Below are 19814 nucleotides of genomic sequence, written 5' to 3' on the forward strand. Positions count from 1 at the left end.
TCTGCTCTCATCACAACTCTGTCCTTCACTGGAAAACACACACACACACACACACACACACCACACTCACACTAGTGTTGTAGTCGAGTCTCGAGTCCCAGAAGAAGAGTCACCTCTATCTGAGTTTGAGTCCGAGTCGAGTCTTGAGGCCCCAGGGTTCAGGTCCAAGTCGAGTCATTAAGGTTGAGTCTGTGTTGAATTCCAAGACTGCCTATATTTCCTGTCTCTGGCATCTTAAAAGAGCTGATTTACATATAAAAGAGGGTCTACATTAAGCAAAAATGATACCACTGTCACCATTGCAAAGGCAGAATATTTACTGACTTTTTTCAAAACAACATTTAGCTGGGCTCTTTCCAGCATTGGATGTAAAACCCGTGTGGGAGAAGTTCACGATCATGGTTGCATCTCTCTGCATTTTCCAAATGAGAACATGTAGTAGGGTGCCCACGAATCATGCATTACAATTGCATTCATCAATATTAATTCCTTTGTAACAAAAGTAGTGAAAGTCAGAGCGAGAATTAAGCGTTAAGTGAGTGGGTCATCTAGCAAGGAGAGCGAGTGCTAGCGGTACCGGACTGAGAAGCGTATGTGTGGGTGTGAGGAAAAAGCAAGAGAGAGAAAAGAGATCCCGAAGACGATGTAAAGTAAGTTAACAATAAACAAGAAGCCAAAAAAACACCAAATTTGTATAACCTATTTAGTTAGAAACTTACAACATCTGAGTTCTTTTTCATGAATGCTCCAGTCCGATTTCATATATCCTCGAGTCCGAGTCAAGGAACAAGTTATCGGTCCGCGAGTCCAAGTCAAGTCCCGAGTCCAGAGAATGGAGAATCCATCACTGACATACACACTTTTGCACATACACATGCATTCACATGAGAAAATGTATGCTTTTGCACACTAACTTTCATACAAACGTGGTTATAGAAGACACGCATGCACATGACTGGGATTCACATGGACATGCATTAAACAGAAAACCATGAATCATCTTAGGGAAGCATTGAAAATGTGGTTGAAATAATCTTCACGGGGGGGACTGAGGGTCCTCCCTTAGAAAAATACTGTACAAAGCAGATGTCATTCCCTGTATTGTGGTGGCTTTTATTTTTATTTTCTTAAATATGTTTATTGCATTTAGAAAAAAGTGCATAAAAAATAATAAAAATTCTTCTCATCTTTTAACAGATGGAGACAATTATAGGATTGTAAATTGGCCCTCAATTATGTAATATGTCTATTTCATTCATGAAATGACTTTACAATGCGCAATGTAGTTGTACGTCAGATGCCAACATATTATTACACCCACTTACATTTAGCACAGACATTTCATTCCTTTTCAATCCGTGTTTGTGTTGGCCTACTCTTTTCTTTTCACTTGTACATGTTAACGATGAATCCTCCATGCACGCCAAAGTTAGTCATGGAATACGACAAGGATCTGTGCTTGGTCCAATCCTGTTCACTTTATATATACTTCCTTTAGGCAATATTATCAGAAAACACTCCATAAACTTTACTTTACGTTATGCAGATGATACTCAATTATATCTATCGATCAAACCAGATGAAACTAATTAGTTAGCTAAACTTCAAATGTGCCTTCAGGATGTTATGTACTGATCACCTGTAATTATCTAATGTTAAACTCAGATAAAACTGAAGAAAAAGTTATTGTTCTGGGTCCCAAGCACCCCCGTGACGCATTATCCAAAGAGATTGTTACTCTGGCTGGCATCACCCTGGCTTCCAGCACCACTGTGAGGAGTCTTGGAGTTATCTTTGATCAGGACATGTCGTTTAATTCTCACATAAAACAAATTTCAAGGACTCCCTTTTTTCACCTACGTAATATTGCAAAAATCCGGAATATCCACTCCAAAACTGCTGCAGAAAAATTAGTCCATGCATTTGTTACTTCTAAGGTGGATTACTGCAATTCTTTATTATCAGGCTGCTTGAAAAAGTCCATAAAGACTCTTCAGCTTATCCCGAATGCTGCAACACGTGTTCTGACAGGAAGCAGGAAAAGAGATCACATCTCTCCTGTTTAGCTTCTCTGCATTGGCTTCCTGTAAAATCCGGAATAGAATTTAAAATCCTTCTTCTCACAAAACTCGTCATGGTCAGGCACCATCTTATCTTAAAGAGCTCATAGTATCTTACTACCCCAGAGCACTGCGCTCCCAGAATGCAGGGTTACTTGTTGTTCCTAGAATCTCTAAAAGTAGAATGGGAGCCAGAGCGTTCAGTTATCAGGCTCCTCTCCTGTGGAACCAGGTTCCAGTTTGGGTTCAGGAGGCAGACACCGTCTCTACATTTAAGAGTAGGCTTAAGACTTTCCTCTTTGATAAAGCTTACCTTACATTCACACTGCCACCGACTTGAGCGCTTAAAGTTTCCGGAAGTCATTCATTTTCAATGGAAGCCGGCTTCTCTCAGCTGCAAGTAGAGGAAAATCTGTCGGTGTCGTGTTTTGGCCGTTTTGAGCATGTTGGGCGTCAATCAGAAAGATTTTTTCAACTTTATGGTAATGAGCTTTGACGTGGTTCAGCGGCAAGCAGCGGCTAACGCAGGCCGCCAATCGGAATATAGACGTCCTTCGCGCTGGCTGATCCCGGACATACGATGTAAACTTTTGTTTCTACCAAAACAACGCCGTTGCTGGGTTACCTATTGTTTATAATATAACGTTGTTTGCACATAGGGACCAGTTAACATCGTCTCTAAACGGTCTGCACGGGTTACTAGGTTTAATCGGCGGCTGCTCGCTCTGCCTACACGCCGCTACGGCTCAGCGGCTACCAAGCGAGCTAAACAGACTCCACTGCGAACAATTAACAATACAACTTCTGTCATTATATATGTAATTTATAAAAGGTATCAGTGTCCGTGTATTGGCCTTTGCTGCGTGTGGTTGTGCCGGTCAAACAGAGAACGCCGCCACGTCAGAGAGGCCAAAGCGTCAAAAAGCTTCCCGTATTTTTTGACAAAGCGTGCTTGGTGGGACAGCCCGAGCTTTTTCGCAGCTCAAGTCGGTGGCAGTGTGTATGTACTGTTATGGGCTGGCTCAGGAGAGGGCTGAACCATCTCTTAGTTACGCTGCTATAGGCCTAGACTGCTGGGGGACTTCCCATGATGCACTGAGCACCTCTCTCTTCCTACTTCTCTCCATCTGTATGCAACCTCATTCCATTAATGCATGTTACTAACTCAACTTCTTCCCTTTCCTTGAGTCTTGTGCTCTTTCGCCCCTCTCCTCTCTCCTCCTATAGCTTCCTGTAGGTGTTTCTGGCTCTGGATCTGTGGTTGGAGTCACCTGCTGCCTCCATATTTCTGCTCGACACCCTCTGCTACAATTCTCCATGTCTCTCTGTCTGTCTCTCTCTCTCTCTCTCTCTTCTCTCTCTCTCACCCCCAACCAGTTGAGGCATATGACCGCCCACCCTGAGCCATGGTTCTGCTCAAGGTTTCTCTAAAGGAAGTTTTTCCTGGCCTCTGTTGCCTAGTGCTTGCTGTTGGTGGGAATTGTTAGGTTTCTGTAAATAACATCACAGAGTACGGTCTAGACCTGCTCTCTTATGAAAAGTGCGATATCAATAACATTGAATTGAATTGAATTTGTCCCCCTGTAATTGAGTAAAGCCTCTTTGGGTTATTATTACGTTGCTACAACAATCTTTTAATGATTTGGCTGGTGACACAGTGCCAGTGATATGGGCTGAAATATGTGCAACCAGAAACTGAATTTTAATCATTTATATTTGAATTTGAATTGCTAAACTTGAATAACTGCATTGGAAAAACTCAATTGGAATCACATAACTTGAAATTGCATTGTTCAATTTGAATCCTCACAATGACAAACTGAATCTGAATAGTATTATTTGAAATTGAATTTATTTGTTTGTTTGTCTTGTGTTTGCTGTCTTTTAACAGGGACTAAGGAACAAAAAAAAAGGCCATGACTGAGGATGGAAACCACAACAGCAAATTGGCCCTGGTTTGTCAACATGGATGAGGCATTAGGGCAGTATTTATTGGAATATTACTATACTCAGCTGCCGATGATGGAGTTGCTTACATACTGCAGATCGAAGGAAAAAGCTTTAGGTTAGTTATTCAACCGGTCCTGGTAAGATTAGAATTGTATTAAGTATATTTAAGCATACTGTAACATAAAGAAACTTTATGTAATTTAACACACTTTTCATATGTTGGTTGAAGCTTGTGTGTCTACAGTATGTTGGGATTTAAAATGTTATATGTGCTTAAACATTGTGTGTGATTTGCATTATACATTTAAGCTAAAAGGTAAAAGCATTACTTCAACATAAATGAAGACATGTTGGTTATGCATTAAGTTTGTTGTTATAAGTATATAGTTTGTTGTTTGTTGTTTGTTACATTAAGTTGTTTTGCAATACTTCTGCTTTATAACATAAGATGTTCTGGTACATTTTGTTATAACCTAGCTCTCCTAAATGTGTCAGAAGTAGAATTGATTGTTAGGGATGCTTCCTGAATCTGGTTTCAGTCCCCCTTTTACCCCCACTGATCTTTTCCTGAACTGAGGGTCATAAACCTTCAATCACATTCCAATTGAAAGATAACGAATAGGCACACACACACCACTGTGGTCTAAAGACCCCACCCTTTGTGAGATAATACTGGGGGTCCGAGAGCCAAAGAGTCAGACAAATTTGGGGGAGAGCCGTGTTAGGTCGACTCTGTATTTGTCTCTAGGATATCCTATGTAATAAAATGGATTCACACATCCACATCGGAGATTTTGACTACTAATTGAATGAACCCTGAGAATGGAGCAGGATTTAGCTCCAGCAAGTACTACCTAACCTTTCTTTCGTATCTCATTAGCTGGTAGCGTTTACCTTGTAGCTGCTGATCATATTTTGTACTGCATTTGTTTGAAAGCTAAACGTTCAGAACAGTGAGCTAATGTAACATGTATGCAGTAAATTACAAGCTAAAGTAAACTGTTACTGTAAGCTTCATACTATAGTAATATTAATCAATGCAAATCTCCCTACCGCTAAGTGGTATGACAACTACAAGCATGAACTTCCACACGTTTTTAATTTATTGACAAAGGATAAATAAGAGAAAACGACTATTGCTTACATCATAGCCTATTAGTGTCGGTAATATTACCTACAGTAGAGTCTCTTCTGACAAGCAGACTGACGATGATTCACCTTCTCCATCTCAAAAAAAAAAATTGAACAGCACAGTTCACAGTTCCACAACCATTTCATCCAGTGTTTTGAAATGCAGCAGGGAAGTGAAGGCAAAACATTTTCAATGACGAGAAAGCAGTACATGTGACACTGTATTTTGTTATTATTGTTATCTGATGTGCACTTGCTAGCACTGGCTAGCCTGTTCCATTTACTTTTTTTCCAAATGCAACAGAGGAGCCTGGCATAGCCTCTGAAGGACCCGACGTGGAAGGACTAGTCCTACCAAGGAAGATCCTTGACTTTGAGAAACGTTGTCTATCTATCAATCTGCGCTCAATTTTTCGTCCTTCATCTTTCAAGTATACAGATGTCTGTCACAGTAACATGAAAATGAATTTTGAGAACTGAATTTGAATTGTGAGAAATTAAGAGAAAGGAGAAAGGAGTTGAATTTTCAGTAAGGACGACATTTTATTGGACTTCAGTTCCAGTTCAGATAAATTCCATTTCAAATTTCAGTTTCAGTTTTTCATTGCAATGATTAAAATTAAACAACACTGTTTCAGTTTTTCAATGCAATTATTAAAGTTTAGCAATTCAAATTCAAATATAAATGATTCAAATTCAGTTTCCAGTGGGACATACAGTATTTCAGCCCATACAGTAATACCAGGTTAAGCTCATGATACATCCAAAGTAGGCTAATTTACTGTATGCAACACTTGAAATGCAAATATGCATCTGTAACTTACTCTTATTGCAAATGAATGATTTTCTGTCTGAGCCAAACATTTATTGCAACTGTACAACGTCCCAATAACGCTAACTCAGTAATACAGTGGGCAATAAGGCAATAAAGCACTGTGAAGGAAAGACCTTTTGTCCAAATTGGCCGCTAGAATCCACACACACTGAAAGTTACATATATTTATTTTAAATAACAAAAGGGTGTCATGTTAAAAGGAAAAGAAGTGTACAGGAAAAAAAAAACGAAAAAAAGGTACATACCCCTATACATAAATGCACAGTGGGACACTAAATAACCTCTGCAGCCTGACCCTTAAAGAATCTCAGTACAGTGTCCCATATCTTATCAAACACATCTCATCTATCTGCGCTGTATCTCAGTCTCTTTAAGTGAAATGTGTTAGACATTTCTCACAACCACAAGTTAAATGTGGGCACAGAGTCCATTTTCCACTGATGCAAAATCAGTTTCTTTGCAATCACCATCCCAAATTCAATAGCCTTCTTCTCGTACCTGATAGCAATGGGTAAAGGGACTAGCCGTTCCTAGGATCGCTACGAGGGGGTTAGGTAAGGTTTCAAACCTTTCCCAAATCCTTTCCTTTTCTGATTTATCTGGCTGTAACATGAGACAAATTATGGAATAATTTTGTAATTTCACCCAGAGGAAGTGGTTGGTCCCAGATCACATATTTTAAGATATTAAAAAAGCTAAAAGTACAGAAATTGATTCAAACTAATTATTTTTTATTTAAACTTTAAAAAAGATTGGGGTGGCAGCAGCCGAGTCTGTAGGGAGTTGGGTTGGGAACCGGAGAAGAACTGGTTCAAGTCCCCGTGTGGACCAAAGTATGGTGGTGGACTGGTAGTGGAGACGTGCCAGTTCACTTCCAAGGTGCTCTTGAGCAAGGCACTGAACACACACAACACACACACAACACCTGGTTCCATGTTAGTGTATCAAATATGAATCTAGCTAAATGCTAGCTATAACATTGGGCCTGCAGTCACCGTCACACACTCATTAGTGAGAGTACAATGTTCATCAATCATTTTTCCCCATTTCTATGTAAAGGGCAATCATTTCTCTCAGCTGCTGACAAAAAGACATTAAGAAGCACACATGATCAAATTTGTCATAAACTGTGGGCGTGGAGGAAAAATGGGTCAGCAGCCTGTTGCTAGTACGGCCCCATGTGGCAGGAGACCAGTCTAATTGAATGACTTTTTAAAAGTCTAATGTAATGTAAATTCAGGATGGTGACCCCTCTTTAAACATTTGCTCTCCCTTTTTTGGTAACCTCCATTTACTCCTGTTATGGCTCATTAGCCTGCCATTTATAACTAGCATCACATTCAAAATGCTCAATGAATAAAGGACAGGAAACAGGAGCTTATTTCTCAATTTAAGGACTGCATTTATCAAAGTCCTGAGAGTAAAATGTTGGACTTAAAGTGCCCATATTATGAAAAGAAATCCCTTTTTCTGGGATTTGGGGTATCATGTTGTGTTTCTGGTGCTTCCACACGCATACAAACTTGGAAAAAAACATCCATGTTGAGTTTTGAGAGAGAGATACAGGTTTCTGAATGTATCCTGCCTTCTGTCTCCAGGGGAGCTGTTCAACATCTGCAAGGCTTTCTACATCACTGGCCCTCATTCTCAATGGCAAAACACTGCTACATCACATACACATGTTCACCATAATCTCCAAAAGAACTACTTCCATGTCGGTATTCTGCAGGTATTCCACAAATGTGCCCTCGTTTAGAAGAATTCTCCCAACTAATCCTGCCTTGTACTGACCAAAGTAGGAGAAACAGTAGCTAGCTGATGTTATTATTACCTCGGTACTGCGCATATGCAACTCCCAATAATGATGGTAAAGAAGTGAGATGTCCCACTCTGTAGCTAAAACAGACCCCTGAACACACAGGGTGAAAAGAGGAACTGCAACAATGTGCAGTGCAACTAAAGATTTTTCACCTGCCACAGTCACTTTTTACCAGCCTTTTTTTTTGCATCATAAAGGTGAAAAACAGGAATTGCTGTTTCACTACGAGAACTACATCCTGTCCTATTCATAGTAGCCTACTCGTGGACATTGTGCCATCATCACGTGCTGTAGTAGGGGGGCCCGCCTTTATTATCCAGCAGAAAGGGTTAGGGGGCCCTGGCTGTACAATCAATGTCTTTCAGTGATGCGGGCCCCTGATTGATTTGGGCCCGTAAACCACTGCGTACCCTGTTTACTGATAGTTACGCGTCTGAATCACTCCATTCTCATTGGCTACCTGCCAATATGGCAGGTAGATTGACAGTGTTAACCGCCATTTGCAAAATTCACCCATATTTGGCATGTGGTCAGATGTTAATTGCAGGCCCTGGTCACAGATGGGGGCAGCTGTGGCTCAGTGGTAGAGCGGTTGCCTGCCAATCGGAAGGTTGGTGGTTCGATCCCCGCCCCTGCAGTCATTGTCGAAGTGTCCTTGGGCAAGACATTGAACCCCGAGTTGCCCCCGGTGCTGCGCATCGGAGTGTGAGTGTGTATGAATGTATATCTGATGAGCAGGTGGCACCTTGTACGGCAGCCCCGGCCACAGTGTATGAAAGTGTGTGAATGGTGAATGTATCCTGTAGATGTAAAAGCGCTTTGAGCAGTTGTTAAGACTGGAAAAGCGCTATATAAATAGAGCACATTTACATTTACATTTACAGATGCATCATTACATTTCTAATGTTGCATACAGTATCTTAGCCTAGTTTGGATGTATCGTAAGCTAAACCGGGTATCAGTGTCACGAGCCAAAGCATTAAGAGATTATTGTAGCAACCAACATAGTAATAACTTTTGCTACACGGCTTGTTGAATTTTAATGTAGAATGCGGTCTGTTATTTTCTTGATAACTCCTCTGCTAAGTATGACACAACGTTGCCATAGACACAGTTCTGTTCACTCTGGAGAACAGCTATCAATCAGTCCACTGAAAGAAGTCCAGATAATTTATCAACTGTGGCAAAAGTGGGAAAACGTAGATCAACTTCTGTCCTCTAATTCAAGCAATGACAGCAGATCTGGTGAGCGTCTATCGCTACATCTTTATTTACCGTCTATGATTGGTACGCAGTAAGAGCCATAGGGACAACAAATCTACATTGTAACGTGTTCAATGTTAACTTGTGTGCAAAAGGAAACAAGAGGAATGAGGCCAGAAACGTACATACATAAATAGTCCCAAAGAAGCCATTTACATGTTTCACTTTACCGTCAACAAAAATGTTCAGTGTTTAAAGTGAATTAGAGCTAAGGTGACCAGATTTCTGAGACAAAATCTGGGGACATTTTCAGCTCAGATGCATAAATGCCTCCAAAACAGGTCATGTTTTTATCTTTGTAAAACTTAAAATGGGGACACTGCCCCTGGGGCATCATTAGAACTGCACTTGGGCACAAGCCCCCCTTGGGGGGGTCCATGGGCCTGTTCCCCTGTAGTAAAAGTTTGTCTATTTTAAAGGTGCTCTAAGCGATGTTGGGTAAATTACTTCTTGTTGACATTCAAAGTATTTTCAAACAAAACAAGACTAGTTTGCCTCTCCCTCCTCCTCCTCCCATCCCCTCCCTTCTGTGCTTCCGTGCACTAACCCCCCCACCCCCAAATCCTTCTTGTCGGTTAATGGCTGGAACGGTGGAACATTGTTTGGGTATGCTTGGTGGTGCAGGTGGGCCCAGCTTATTGTTGTTGCTGTTTGTAGATCCTGGGCTGTCAACAGAGGCCACGTTCTGGATCTGACAACATCATGACCACCAACAAGAGTATTGAAACAAGATCTCTGCTAGTCGGCAGAGGCGAAACAAGTTACAATGTAAGTTAATAGGACAATTGTCCAGCTTGTATTTACATTCATAAAAGTGCTCATTTTGCTACTGACAGACTGAGATTAATATAATGGAAAGGATTTCTAAGGACTTTTCTGTTAAAGACTAAGATCCTTTTTTTAAACATTAAAGTCTGGGACATTGCATTTGCTAAACCCACCAGACTCCATGTAAACAATCAGTGATTTTAGCATCATAAAACATTCTAAAACATTTCTGTGCTCTGAGCAGCGCTTGCTCTGGCTGTCTTGAGCCTGCTTGTGTAGAGTATGTGACTATAGGCTATGTTTGGTCAATGTTTTCTTTCTTTCATTCCAATTTCGGGTCTGTAAGTCACAGTGAAAACCGGAGACATTTCCGGGGACAGATCCAGCCGGGGAGAAGTCACCAAAACCGGGGGGGGACTGTCCCCGGAAACTGGAGACGTCTAGTCACCCGAATCAGAGCAGCCAATAGCCCGCTAACTAGCTTCAGCTAATGTTGTGTCAGTTCCTGCAGTGATTAAAACAGCAGCTGGGTAATTTGTCCACCACGGCAGTACCCCATAAAATATATGGCTACTACCACAGCCTGTAAGGTGGTGTTGAGTAGAGATGAAGGGTTGCATTAGCTAAACAGCTACAGAGTTTACATTATGGATGCAGGATTTCAACCATAGAGATGGAGAAGACTATTTTCTTTAGCAAAAGCAAAACAGTCGTAATTTAATGTTGGATACTGACATACAACCACATCACACAATCTAAAGTTTTTTTATGAAGAAAAAAGACATTCAACATACCTGAGGACCAATTCGGAGTCAGTTTTGAATCATTTACAATCCAGTAATTGTCTCCATCTGTGTAAAGTCCAACAGCGTGTGACTCTGACATCATTTGCCACTTTCCATTTTAGCTTTGCCCCAGTATCAGCCAAAACTACAACAGATAACTTCTAAAATCATATCAAAATACAATTAGGCAATTAGGCCTATATAAAGACATCTCCTACTGTCCTTTATCTGGCTGGATACACTTACACAGGCTTTTCCGGTTTTTATGCTGAAATCCGTGACCCTTCAGAATGTGTTCCTGTAGCACCGTCTACCTGCCGCAAATCATTTTGTGAGTTTTCTGGGAAAATCTGACCCGGGTAAAGGCATTAATAAAAGCTAAATCAAAAAAGCGTTCTTTTCACTGTTAGTCTTGTTTGCTGTTACAGGTCATTTACGATCATCAGAGAGAACATTGCACAGTTTCAGAAACATTTAAAAGTTACATATAGTCACTTTAAGTAAATAAAATGTTTTTAATTATTTGACAACTACTCAACAATTACACTTAATTCTAAAAAGTTACCAAAGTACACTTAAGGGAGTAATTGTAGCCAGTTACAACCCTCTAGTAATGGAGCTGTGTGTCACTAAGTAGGAGTAAGTGATATATGATTCATATTCCCTTTCAGCAAATTATTTTTTAGTTCTAAATTGGCTCTTTAGAACATTTTAAGTGCGTATATAAGTTTGACAGAAATTCCAACTCCAAGTTCACTTTTAAGCTTTTTCCGGAGCTTTGTTCTGTGTCCATCAGTGCATGGAGTTTGTTTATTTCTAACAAGCAAAAGGCAAAAGCTTATTCTTGACCTTGGAAATTTTTAGTTCAACAATCCCAGTAGTCCATTTACTACTTTTCTAGAGCTTTCAACCATATGCCAATTCTTAGAAGTTGGAAATTACATACAGGCACCACATTTTAAATCAATTGCTGTAGCCTTTGGTAAGAAGTGAAATATAGTTTCATAGCCACATACAGTATATCATTTCAATATCAACAAATTATATATTTTTTGACACATATTTGAGATGTTTGCACAAATCAAGAAGAACTTGAGGTGAAGCTTTCAGATTGTCTGGTAAAAAGAAGTTTTGCACTGGTCTTTGCATCTAAGCATCTGGTGTAAAAGGTTATCAATATTGTACAATGTAACTTGGTCTAAATGCTTTTTGTACAGAATCAAACCTACTTTGACTGTAGTATGATTGATGTTTGGGTCAAGTAACACACAGATGTTTACAAAAAGCCTTTCTGGTGGCTTTGACACAAGTGTTTTGATACTTTTATATGTCTGTAACATGAGAAAATTTAAGGATTGATTTTGTAATTTCACCCAGAGAAGTGGGTGGTTCCAGATCACATATTTTAGGTTCTTCTTCAGCCTCCTCAGACCCCAGGTACAACATGCCCATGACCGCCTGCAGTTTGCGTATCAGCCAGATGTTGGTGTGGAGGATGCCATCTTCTACATGCTACACCGAGTCCACTCCCATCTGGATAAGGGGAACAGCACAGTGAGGATGCTCTTCTTGGACTTCTCCAGTGCCTTCAATACCATCCGTCCCCCTATACTGCAGGACAAACTGAACAGGATGGGAGTGGGCCCCTATCTGGTAGACTGGATCAGAGACTACCTCACTGACAGGCCACAGTACATCAGGCTGAAGAACATCATGTCTGACACTGTGGTCAGCAGCACTGGAGCCCCCCCAGGGCACAGTGCTGGTCCCTCTTCTCTTCACCCTATGACCTTCGCCAATGACACAGCCATTGTTGGGTGTATCAGGGGTGACAGGGAGGAGGAGTATCGGAGTCTGGTGAGGGACTTTGTTCTCTGGTGTCGCAATAACTGCCTACAGCTCAACACCTCTAAGACAAAGGAGCTTGTTGTTGACTTTGGGAGGTCCAGACCAAGACCACAACCAGTCCTGCTGGAGGGAGTTGAGGTGGAGGCAGTCCAATCATACAAATACCTCGGGCAGTGGCTGAATAACAAACTGGACTGGACAACACACCAGCCACCTGTACAGGAAGACACAGAGCAGGCTGTACTTCCTGAGGAGACAGTGGTCTTTTAACATCTGCAGCAAACTGCTGTGGATGTTTTACCAGTCTGTGGTCACCAGTGTCCTCTTCTACACCGTGGTGTGCTGGGGGGCAGCATATCCAAGAAGGACACCTCCAGGCTGGATAAACTGATCAGGATGTGTGGTCGGCATGAAGATGGACTCACTGGTGACGGTGGCAGAGAGGAGGACACTGGACAAACTGCTGGACGTTACTGATAATGCCAGCCACAACCTGCACACCGTCATCAGCACCCAGAGGAGCCTGTTCAGTGGAAGGTTGCTCTTTCCCAAGTGTAGGCCCAGTAGACTCAAGGACTCCTTTGTACCTCATGCTATTACACTATTCAACTCCTCACTTGGGGGGAAGAGGAAATAGAGCATATAGGACAATACATACATACATACATACATACATACACACCTAGACTTACATTAATACCTGGTCACTTTAACACTTGACTCAACACTGACACTTTTGACTGATAATTTATGGTTAATGTCTTTTTATAGCCAATGGTTATACGGCTCATTGTTATTATTGTTATCTTTATACTCTCTTCTATACTGTATTCTGCTAAAACTGATGCTGTAAATTTCAATTTCCTTGCGGGAGTCATCCCAAAAGGATTAATAAAGAGAACTCTATGTCTAATTGATAGGGTTTTATAAAACTGCGTTGAGCTGAATATGGCACATATCCAAGCAGAAACAAGCCTAATCAATGAATGCCTTGGTAATGTGTTTTTCTTACTAGGTCAGATGGATTCAGACATCTTTGTGTGAATACATTTATGGTAAAAATAATATGAAGAATTATTGATGCATGACTACCCATTTTAATTGGGCCCTGTTTAGTATAAAAAGTTGCTGTGCAGTAGGCTTTATTTAGTTTCTTCAAAGGGCAGTGAGCTATATCTGTATGCAAGTATATTAAAATACCCAAGACCATTTTGAAAGTTCAGTTTTAAACCCTCTCATTATAGGAGAATCATTTTTTGAGTCTCACCTTGCACTTATTTCTAAAGATCAAAAGATCTCATTCCTCAGTCTTGGTGAATATATATTTTTTTGCTGCTGTGAGATTATAGTGTCAGGTAGATTTCAAGTACAGCATCACATCAAATTCCACTATCAGCAGAGCAGAGGAGTAGCAATTTGCAGAGATTTGATTTGATATTACCTTGTAGAGCAAAGGTGCTTGGCCAAGCTTAACCACAGCAATCTGGTTGGTGAGGTTCAGGCGGTCTTTGGCTCTCCGGAGGTCGTCCACGCTGGCATACTGGACGTCCACCACCTCCCCCTGGTGTGGAGAAACAGCACAGAGGCTCAGGGGGCTCAGCAGTTATTACATGCCCTTTAATCAAATGTCTGTGCGTACTTAGTCACCCTTAGGTTAGCTAACCTACCGGTATGTGTTTATATAGCCCAGTCAGCTTAACATTTTTTTTCCTTTTTTAAATATGTCTGAAAATACCCATTACCATGAATCCAACGCATTATTAGTAAAGATATTTTTGTGTACAACATTGATGATGTCAAGGTAGCCATCCACAGATACCTTTAAGTGCCGTATTTAATATTAAATAATGATCAATTCAAATACATTTTTTATTTGAAAAGCTTAGCACAAAATTGAGCCGTGGTGTCGCTACATTGTCAATATAGACTATCTTCTTCCTAAATTATTACTGATGCACCACTGGGGGAGCTATTGTACCAAACCACAAATATATAATATATATAAAGATCATGTTTTATGCAGGTGCGGGAGGGGCTGTAGGGCAGTAGGACATGGCCTTGCCAGAGGTCTGTACTCTCCAAGTCTTCTTCTAGTTCCTAATGTAGCAATTGTAATTGATAGCATTGTAGAATCGTGTGTGTTTACATTTCGGTGTGTGTGTGTGCGCATGTGTGACTGAGCAACTGATTGAGTTAATCTTCCAAATTAAAGTGACCTAAAAGTTGTTTACAAAAGTCAAAGCTTTACTTTTTAGTATCTCTCTCTCTGTTTATCTCTCTCTCAACCCTCTCTCACTCTCTTTCTTCCCCTCCTCACTGCATCACCTGGACCTGATTCATTTTTCATGTGGCCAGGGGGCGAGAGTAACACAATGCTGCAGTGGAGAGAAAGCGAGGGAGAGTACAAGATAGTGCCTGAATGTGTGTGTGTATGTGTGTGTGTGTGTGTAGAGAGAGTTTGCATCAGAGGAGCCCAGGAGAGGAGGGCACGAAAGATTTATCACTCCTGCCTGCATTTGCATCATAAAAATCCTCCATTTAAACCGCAGACCAAGACGCAACAAATTGAAATATAGGAGAATCTCTATGCGCACTTAGATGGTGCTGCTTCAACTAGATCTATCTCTCTTTCATCTCCCCCGTTTTTCTCCTTTCGTTTTATCCGGACGAGGTAATGAAATTAACAGTGTAAGTGGCCTCTGTCTGGCTGAAGCTGTGAACATCATTCTCCTGTTGAGATGATGAATAATTCCCCTCAACCCAGCCAGGCAGAGTTTGGTTGACTTTTTGAAGGATGATAAGGGGAGAAATACATCTTGGACTCTTGTCAGTGTCCAATATCTCTAAAAATGTACAGTATAAAATTATGAATATGAAATGTATCTTCCACAATTGTATTCTGGTGCATAATGGCATTATGGGGGATTAAAACTCTCCATTAAAAGGCATGCTGAGGAAATGCTTTAATGTAAATTAGCATCCTTATAAAGGGAGGGAAGTTTCCTTAAAGGCTTAACAGAATGACACTCTTGATGCTGATGAATAAAGTTACATCCACACCCTGATTCCAACAGAAAAACACCAAATTGACCAGGGCCTGGATTGATCAACTGTCTCAAAGAAGGCAATTGGTCACAAAAGAGTGACATATTTTTTTGTCCTACTTTTAGGAAAAAGTGAAAGCATTTGATCAATTTCCTTAAGGGAGGAAATGACTCCTATCCTGGGCAATACTTAACTGACCTAACCTGTCAGGAGTTGCCAGGAGATAGTTTTTCGGGCAGAGACAATCCATGAGAGAAAAAATATTTTTGGACTGCTTGATGACAATGATCTCGATACGGTTTTGAAGGGAAATGTAATAATGTTTGACTGATTTGGTGCGGCTGCAGAGGAAAACTCATGATATCTCTAAAGAAACCAATATCCTACCCTGCCTTACACTTTATTGTTACCTTTGCAATATTCTGTCAGAGCTACATTTCATCATCAGTTAATCAAACTTGAATTGCTTTCACAGCAACGGCAGATAATGTTCGCTCAAAAGGTCCTCAGTGAGAGAACATTTAAAAAAGAATTTTTGGAATACAATCACTTGGGTGAATGTCACCTGCTTAGTTCTCATGAAGGATGTCTCAACTTACTTACAACTTCATACAAAATTAAGATAACTGTAATCCGTGTAATCTGGAACTTTTTTTTTAATCCATGGCAGCAACTCTCAGACGTGTTGAGAGGCGATTTATCTGTCAGACTGGGGGCTCTGCGGATGCTAACAGAAGAACCAATCGAAAGTATCAGAATAGCAGCAAACTTCACTGAAAGGATGTGGCTTGAAATGGCAAAAGAAGACACGTGACAAACATGTAAAATGTATATCATTCAACATATAGCCTAGCTTTTTACCAAAAATATTCAGATGAAACCCCCAATTTAATTACACATTTCTCCCAGTTCCAGTTGCCTTTATTTTGTAATTAAATTCATAACACTGTTACATGTATCTAGGTACTCCCCAACTCTGCCTATGGTCTACTTTGTTAATAGGGTCTTGGTAAACAGTCTGCAATACACATGATGACATGTGCCAAATAATTATTAGATTGAACTACTTATAAAGTTTGGCATCATATGTTCTTCATATCATCATATTTGGCATCATATTTTCTATCTCGTAAGTTCTTTGCCTATGCACATAAAACCTACACATCCAAACGTTACTAGTTTCATTTTTACAGTCAAATACTCCAAACTATCAGGAAAACTACTACTACTGCTACTACGAGGGATGTCACATGCTCGCCAAAGAAAAGTGCCTCTCTTTGAGGGAGCTTTACAAATATCTCTCGAGTCTTCCACTGCGGTAGGGGTCTTTTTAGTCACAGGTAAACTGTGACTAATCGTCCCTTCCCCTGTCTCTCTTTCTAAATACAGAGTATGTAAAGGGAGGGGAAAATGGCAAAGAAAGGAAAAGCAGCCATGCAAGGAGGAGACAGAGGAGGTTGTTGGATTGTTTCTACAGTCTACTGATTGAAGGCTGCTCAAATCCACCCTGTAATTAACTCTTATCACATAAAGTAAATGAAGCGCCTTTAGTATCACACTGTCATTATGTCAGACAACAAGGAGAGGCAGGCTGATTTTCAAAGTTTTCTCTCTTGGTCTCAGGGTTGTATGCATAGAATGACAGATGTGGATTGTATTGTATGTAGCATGGGTAAATAAACTGTAATTTTATATGTGGCATAAAGGCATATACTAATACATTCAATCAATCAATGTTCATTTATATAGCACTTTACAGAAACTAGTAAGTATCCAAAGTGGTTTACAACAATAAAAGTAACAACAATAAAACATAACATACAGTCAAAATCAGAAATAAATAAAACATACAGTCAAATCAGAAAAATAATTCCTAACATCAGGAAGAGACGAAAATGTTACAACACTACTAAATAAATACGTTTTGAGATTAGATTTAAAACAAGCTAAGTCTGTTATTGTGCACATGTTAAGGGGGTAACTTGTTACAAAGTCTCGGGGCTGCAACTGCAAAAGTGTTATCACTACAGAGTTTGTACCACAACCTTGGAACCAGGGGAGAAGCACAAAATTCTGGGCCCTGTAGAATGGCATTCTCTATGGGCCCCTCCCCACATGCACAGGTATTTATTCTAGCATCTGTTAGGGCCCTGGGTATTCAGGCTACATTAACATTGCTACGTTTTGTTTTTCAAGCAGAGTTTTGATCCAAAAGTGAACTCTGTGCACACAAGTGCTTTTAGCTCCAGGAGAAGAACTAATCTCTGTCAAAACTAACATGCCAAAACAGCATATCTCATCAACATTATTGTATACTGGGCATCGGCGTGCCAGGGTAAACTGGAGGTGGCATGTATACGCCGACCGAGGCTGGTAGTAGTAGCTTAGTCTCAGAGAATGAGACGTCATGACGCAATAAGACAGCAAAACATTGGACCCACAAATGTCAACCCAAAATGGGTCAGAAGTGTTTTCAGAATGTCTCCAGTATAATGTTTTTTTAAAGGTCCCATGGCACGGACATGTCACTTTATGAGGTTTTTTAACATTAATATGAGTTCCCCCAGCCTTCCTATGGTCCCCTAGTGGCTAGAAATGGTGATAGGTGTAAACCGAGCCCTGTGTATCCTGCTGTGCCTTTAAGAAACGAAAGCTCAGATGGGTCAATCTGGAATCTTGACTCTTATGAGGTCATAAATGAGGGACAAGGTTACCTCCCCTTTCCCTGCTTTGCCCGCCCAGAGAATTTGGCCCACCCCTGAGAGAGCGAGACATCATGGCTTTCAAACAAGCAAAGTGGCAGTTGGTCAGGGCCAAACCCCCAGCCTCCACATTAGTGCCCAACCCCCCCCCCCCCCCGCTTCTACTGCTCAAAAGCTACAAAAACTCAGAAATGGCACATTAAAAGGAAAGCTCTTAGTGGCTGTAATTCTGCACCAAGGCTGAATTCTGGGAAAGAGACTTCAGATACAGTATTAGGAGACCACAAAGATCTATATAAAAGAGACTTCAGATACGGTATTAGGGGACCAATGAGGTCTATATAAAAGAGACTTCAGATACAGTATTAGGGGACCACTAAGGTCTATATAAAAGAGACATCAGATACAGTATTAGGGGACCATAAAGGTCTATATAAAAGTGACTTCAGATATGGTATTAGGGGACGACTAAGGTCTATATAAAAGAGACTTCAGATACAGTATTAGGGGACCAATGAGGTCTATATAAAAGAGACTTCAGATACAGTATTAGGGGACCAATGAGGTCTATATAAAAGAGACTTCAGATACAATATTAGGGGACCACTAAGGTCTATATAAAAGAGACTTCAGATACAGTATTATAGGACCACTAAGGTCTATATAAAAGAGACTTCAGATACAGTGTTAGGGGACCACTAAGGTCTATATAAAAGAGACTTCAGATACAGTATTAGGGGACCACTAAGGTCTATATAAAAGAGACTTCAGATACAGTATTATAGGACCACTGAGGTCTATGTAAAAGAGACTTCAGATACAGTATTAGGGGACCACTAAGGTCTATATAAAAGCATCCAAAGAGCACCATGTCATGGGACCTTTAAACCAAAACCTAGCAATGTAAATTTAGCCTCAGACCCCTTTCTACCCTGTCCGACACCCCTGCTTGGAACTTCTAAAACAATTAAAATCAAAAGAAGCCATTGTTAAATTTACATTGCATATACAGTACATTAAATTTAGTTGATTTATCTTTTATAAGCAAGTGTGTCCTCATACATTTGTAATATGTGGTTTTGCAGTATAGTGAAACATGCAATACTGTGTTGCCCTTTAAAATGTAATTACAAGTAATACTATAAATTACACACAGGACTAACAATCTTTAATGAAACAGAAGTACCACTAAGCTTCTCTATAATATGGCTCAGCTACATGTTTAAACTACACTTATGGGTTCATATTCATATATTTAATGCAACAAAAAATGACCTCCACAACTTTAAATAATAAAAAAAGATCATTATGCTATCAGGATGTGTCTGTTTTTGCCGTATGTAGTAGCCTGTGAATTAATTCCTGTGCAGGCAGAAACTGCAAAATATTCATAATCACACACTGCTGGCTGGCCCTATGGAGAGGTTGATTTTATTAGATTCTTGAGCACGTGCTCTCATTTGCATATTAATGAGGAAACTGTTTTTTTTCTTGAAACTGCAAGAACTCCATTATGCTCTAAGAGGCATAGTTCATGTCAAGCAGCAATGATTTATGTGAAGATAAGTATGATGCCATATTACTAGTTTTCAAATAACGCTAATTACC

At 40.3% G+C, this 19814-nt stretch overlaps 1 protein-coding gene across 1 annotated transcript in view; it reads right to left on the bottom strand.

The window, feature by feature from the left end:
* LOC116695372 (inactive N-acetylated-alpha-linked acidic dipeptidase-like protein 2) overlaps window positions 1–19814 on the bottom strand; it is a 483781-nt gene that overhangs the window by 318307 nt on the left and 145660 nt on the right. The window contains exon 5 of the mRNA XM_032525593.1: window positions 13901–14020. Coding sequence (XP_032381484.1) covers window positions 13901–14020 — 120 coding nt within the window. The remainder of the gene's footprint in view (window positions 1–13900; window positions 14021–19814) is intronic.

This window comes from Etheostoma spectabile, chromosome 9 (assembly GCF_008692095.1).
Source record: "Etheostoma spectabile isolate EspeVRDwgs_2016 chromosome 9, UIUC_Espe_1.0, whole genome shotgun sequence".
Classification (NCBI taxonomy): Eukaryota; Metazoa; Chordata; class Actinopteri; order Perciformes; family Percidae; genus Etheostoma; species Etheostoma spectabile.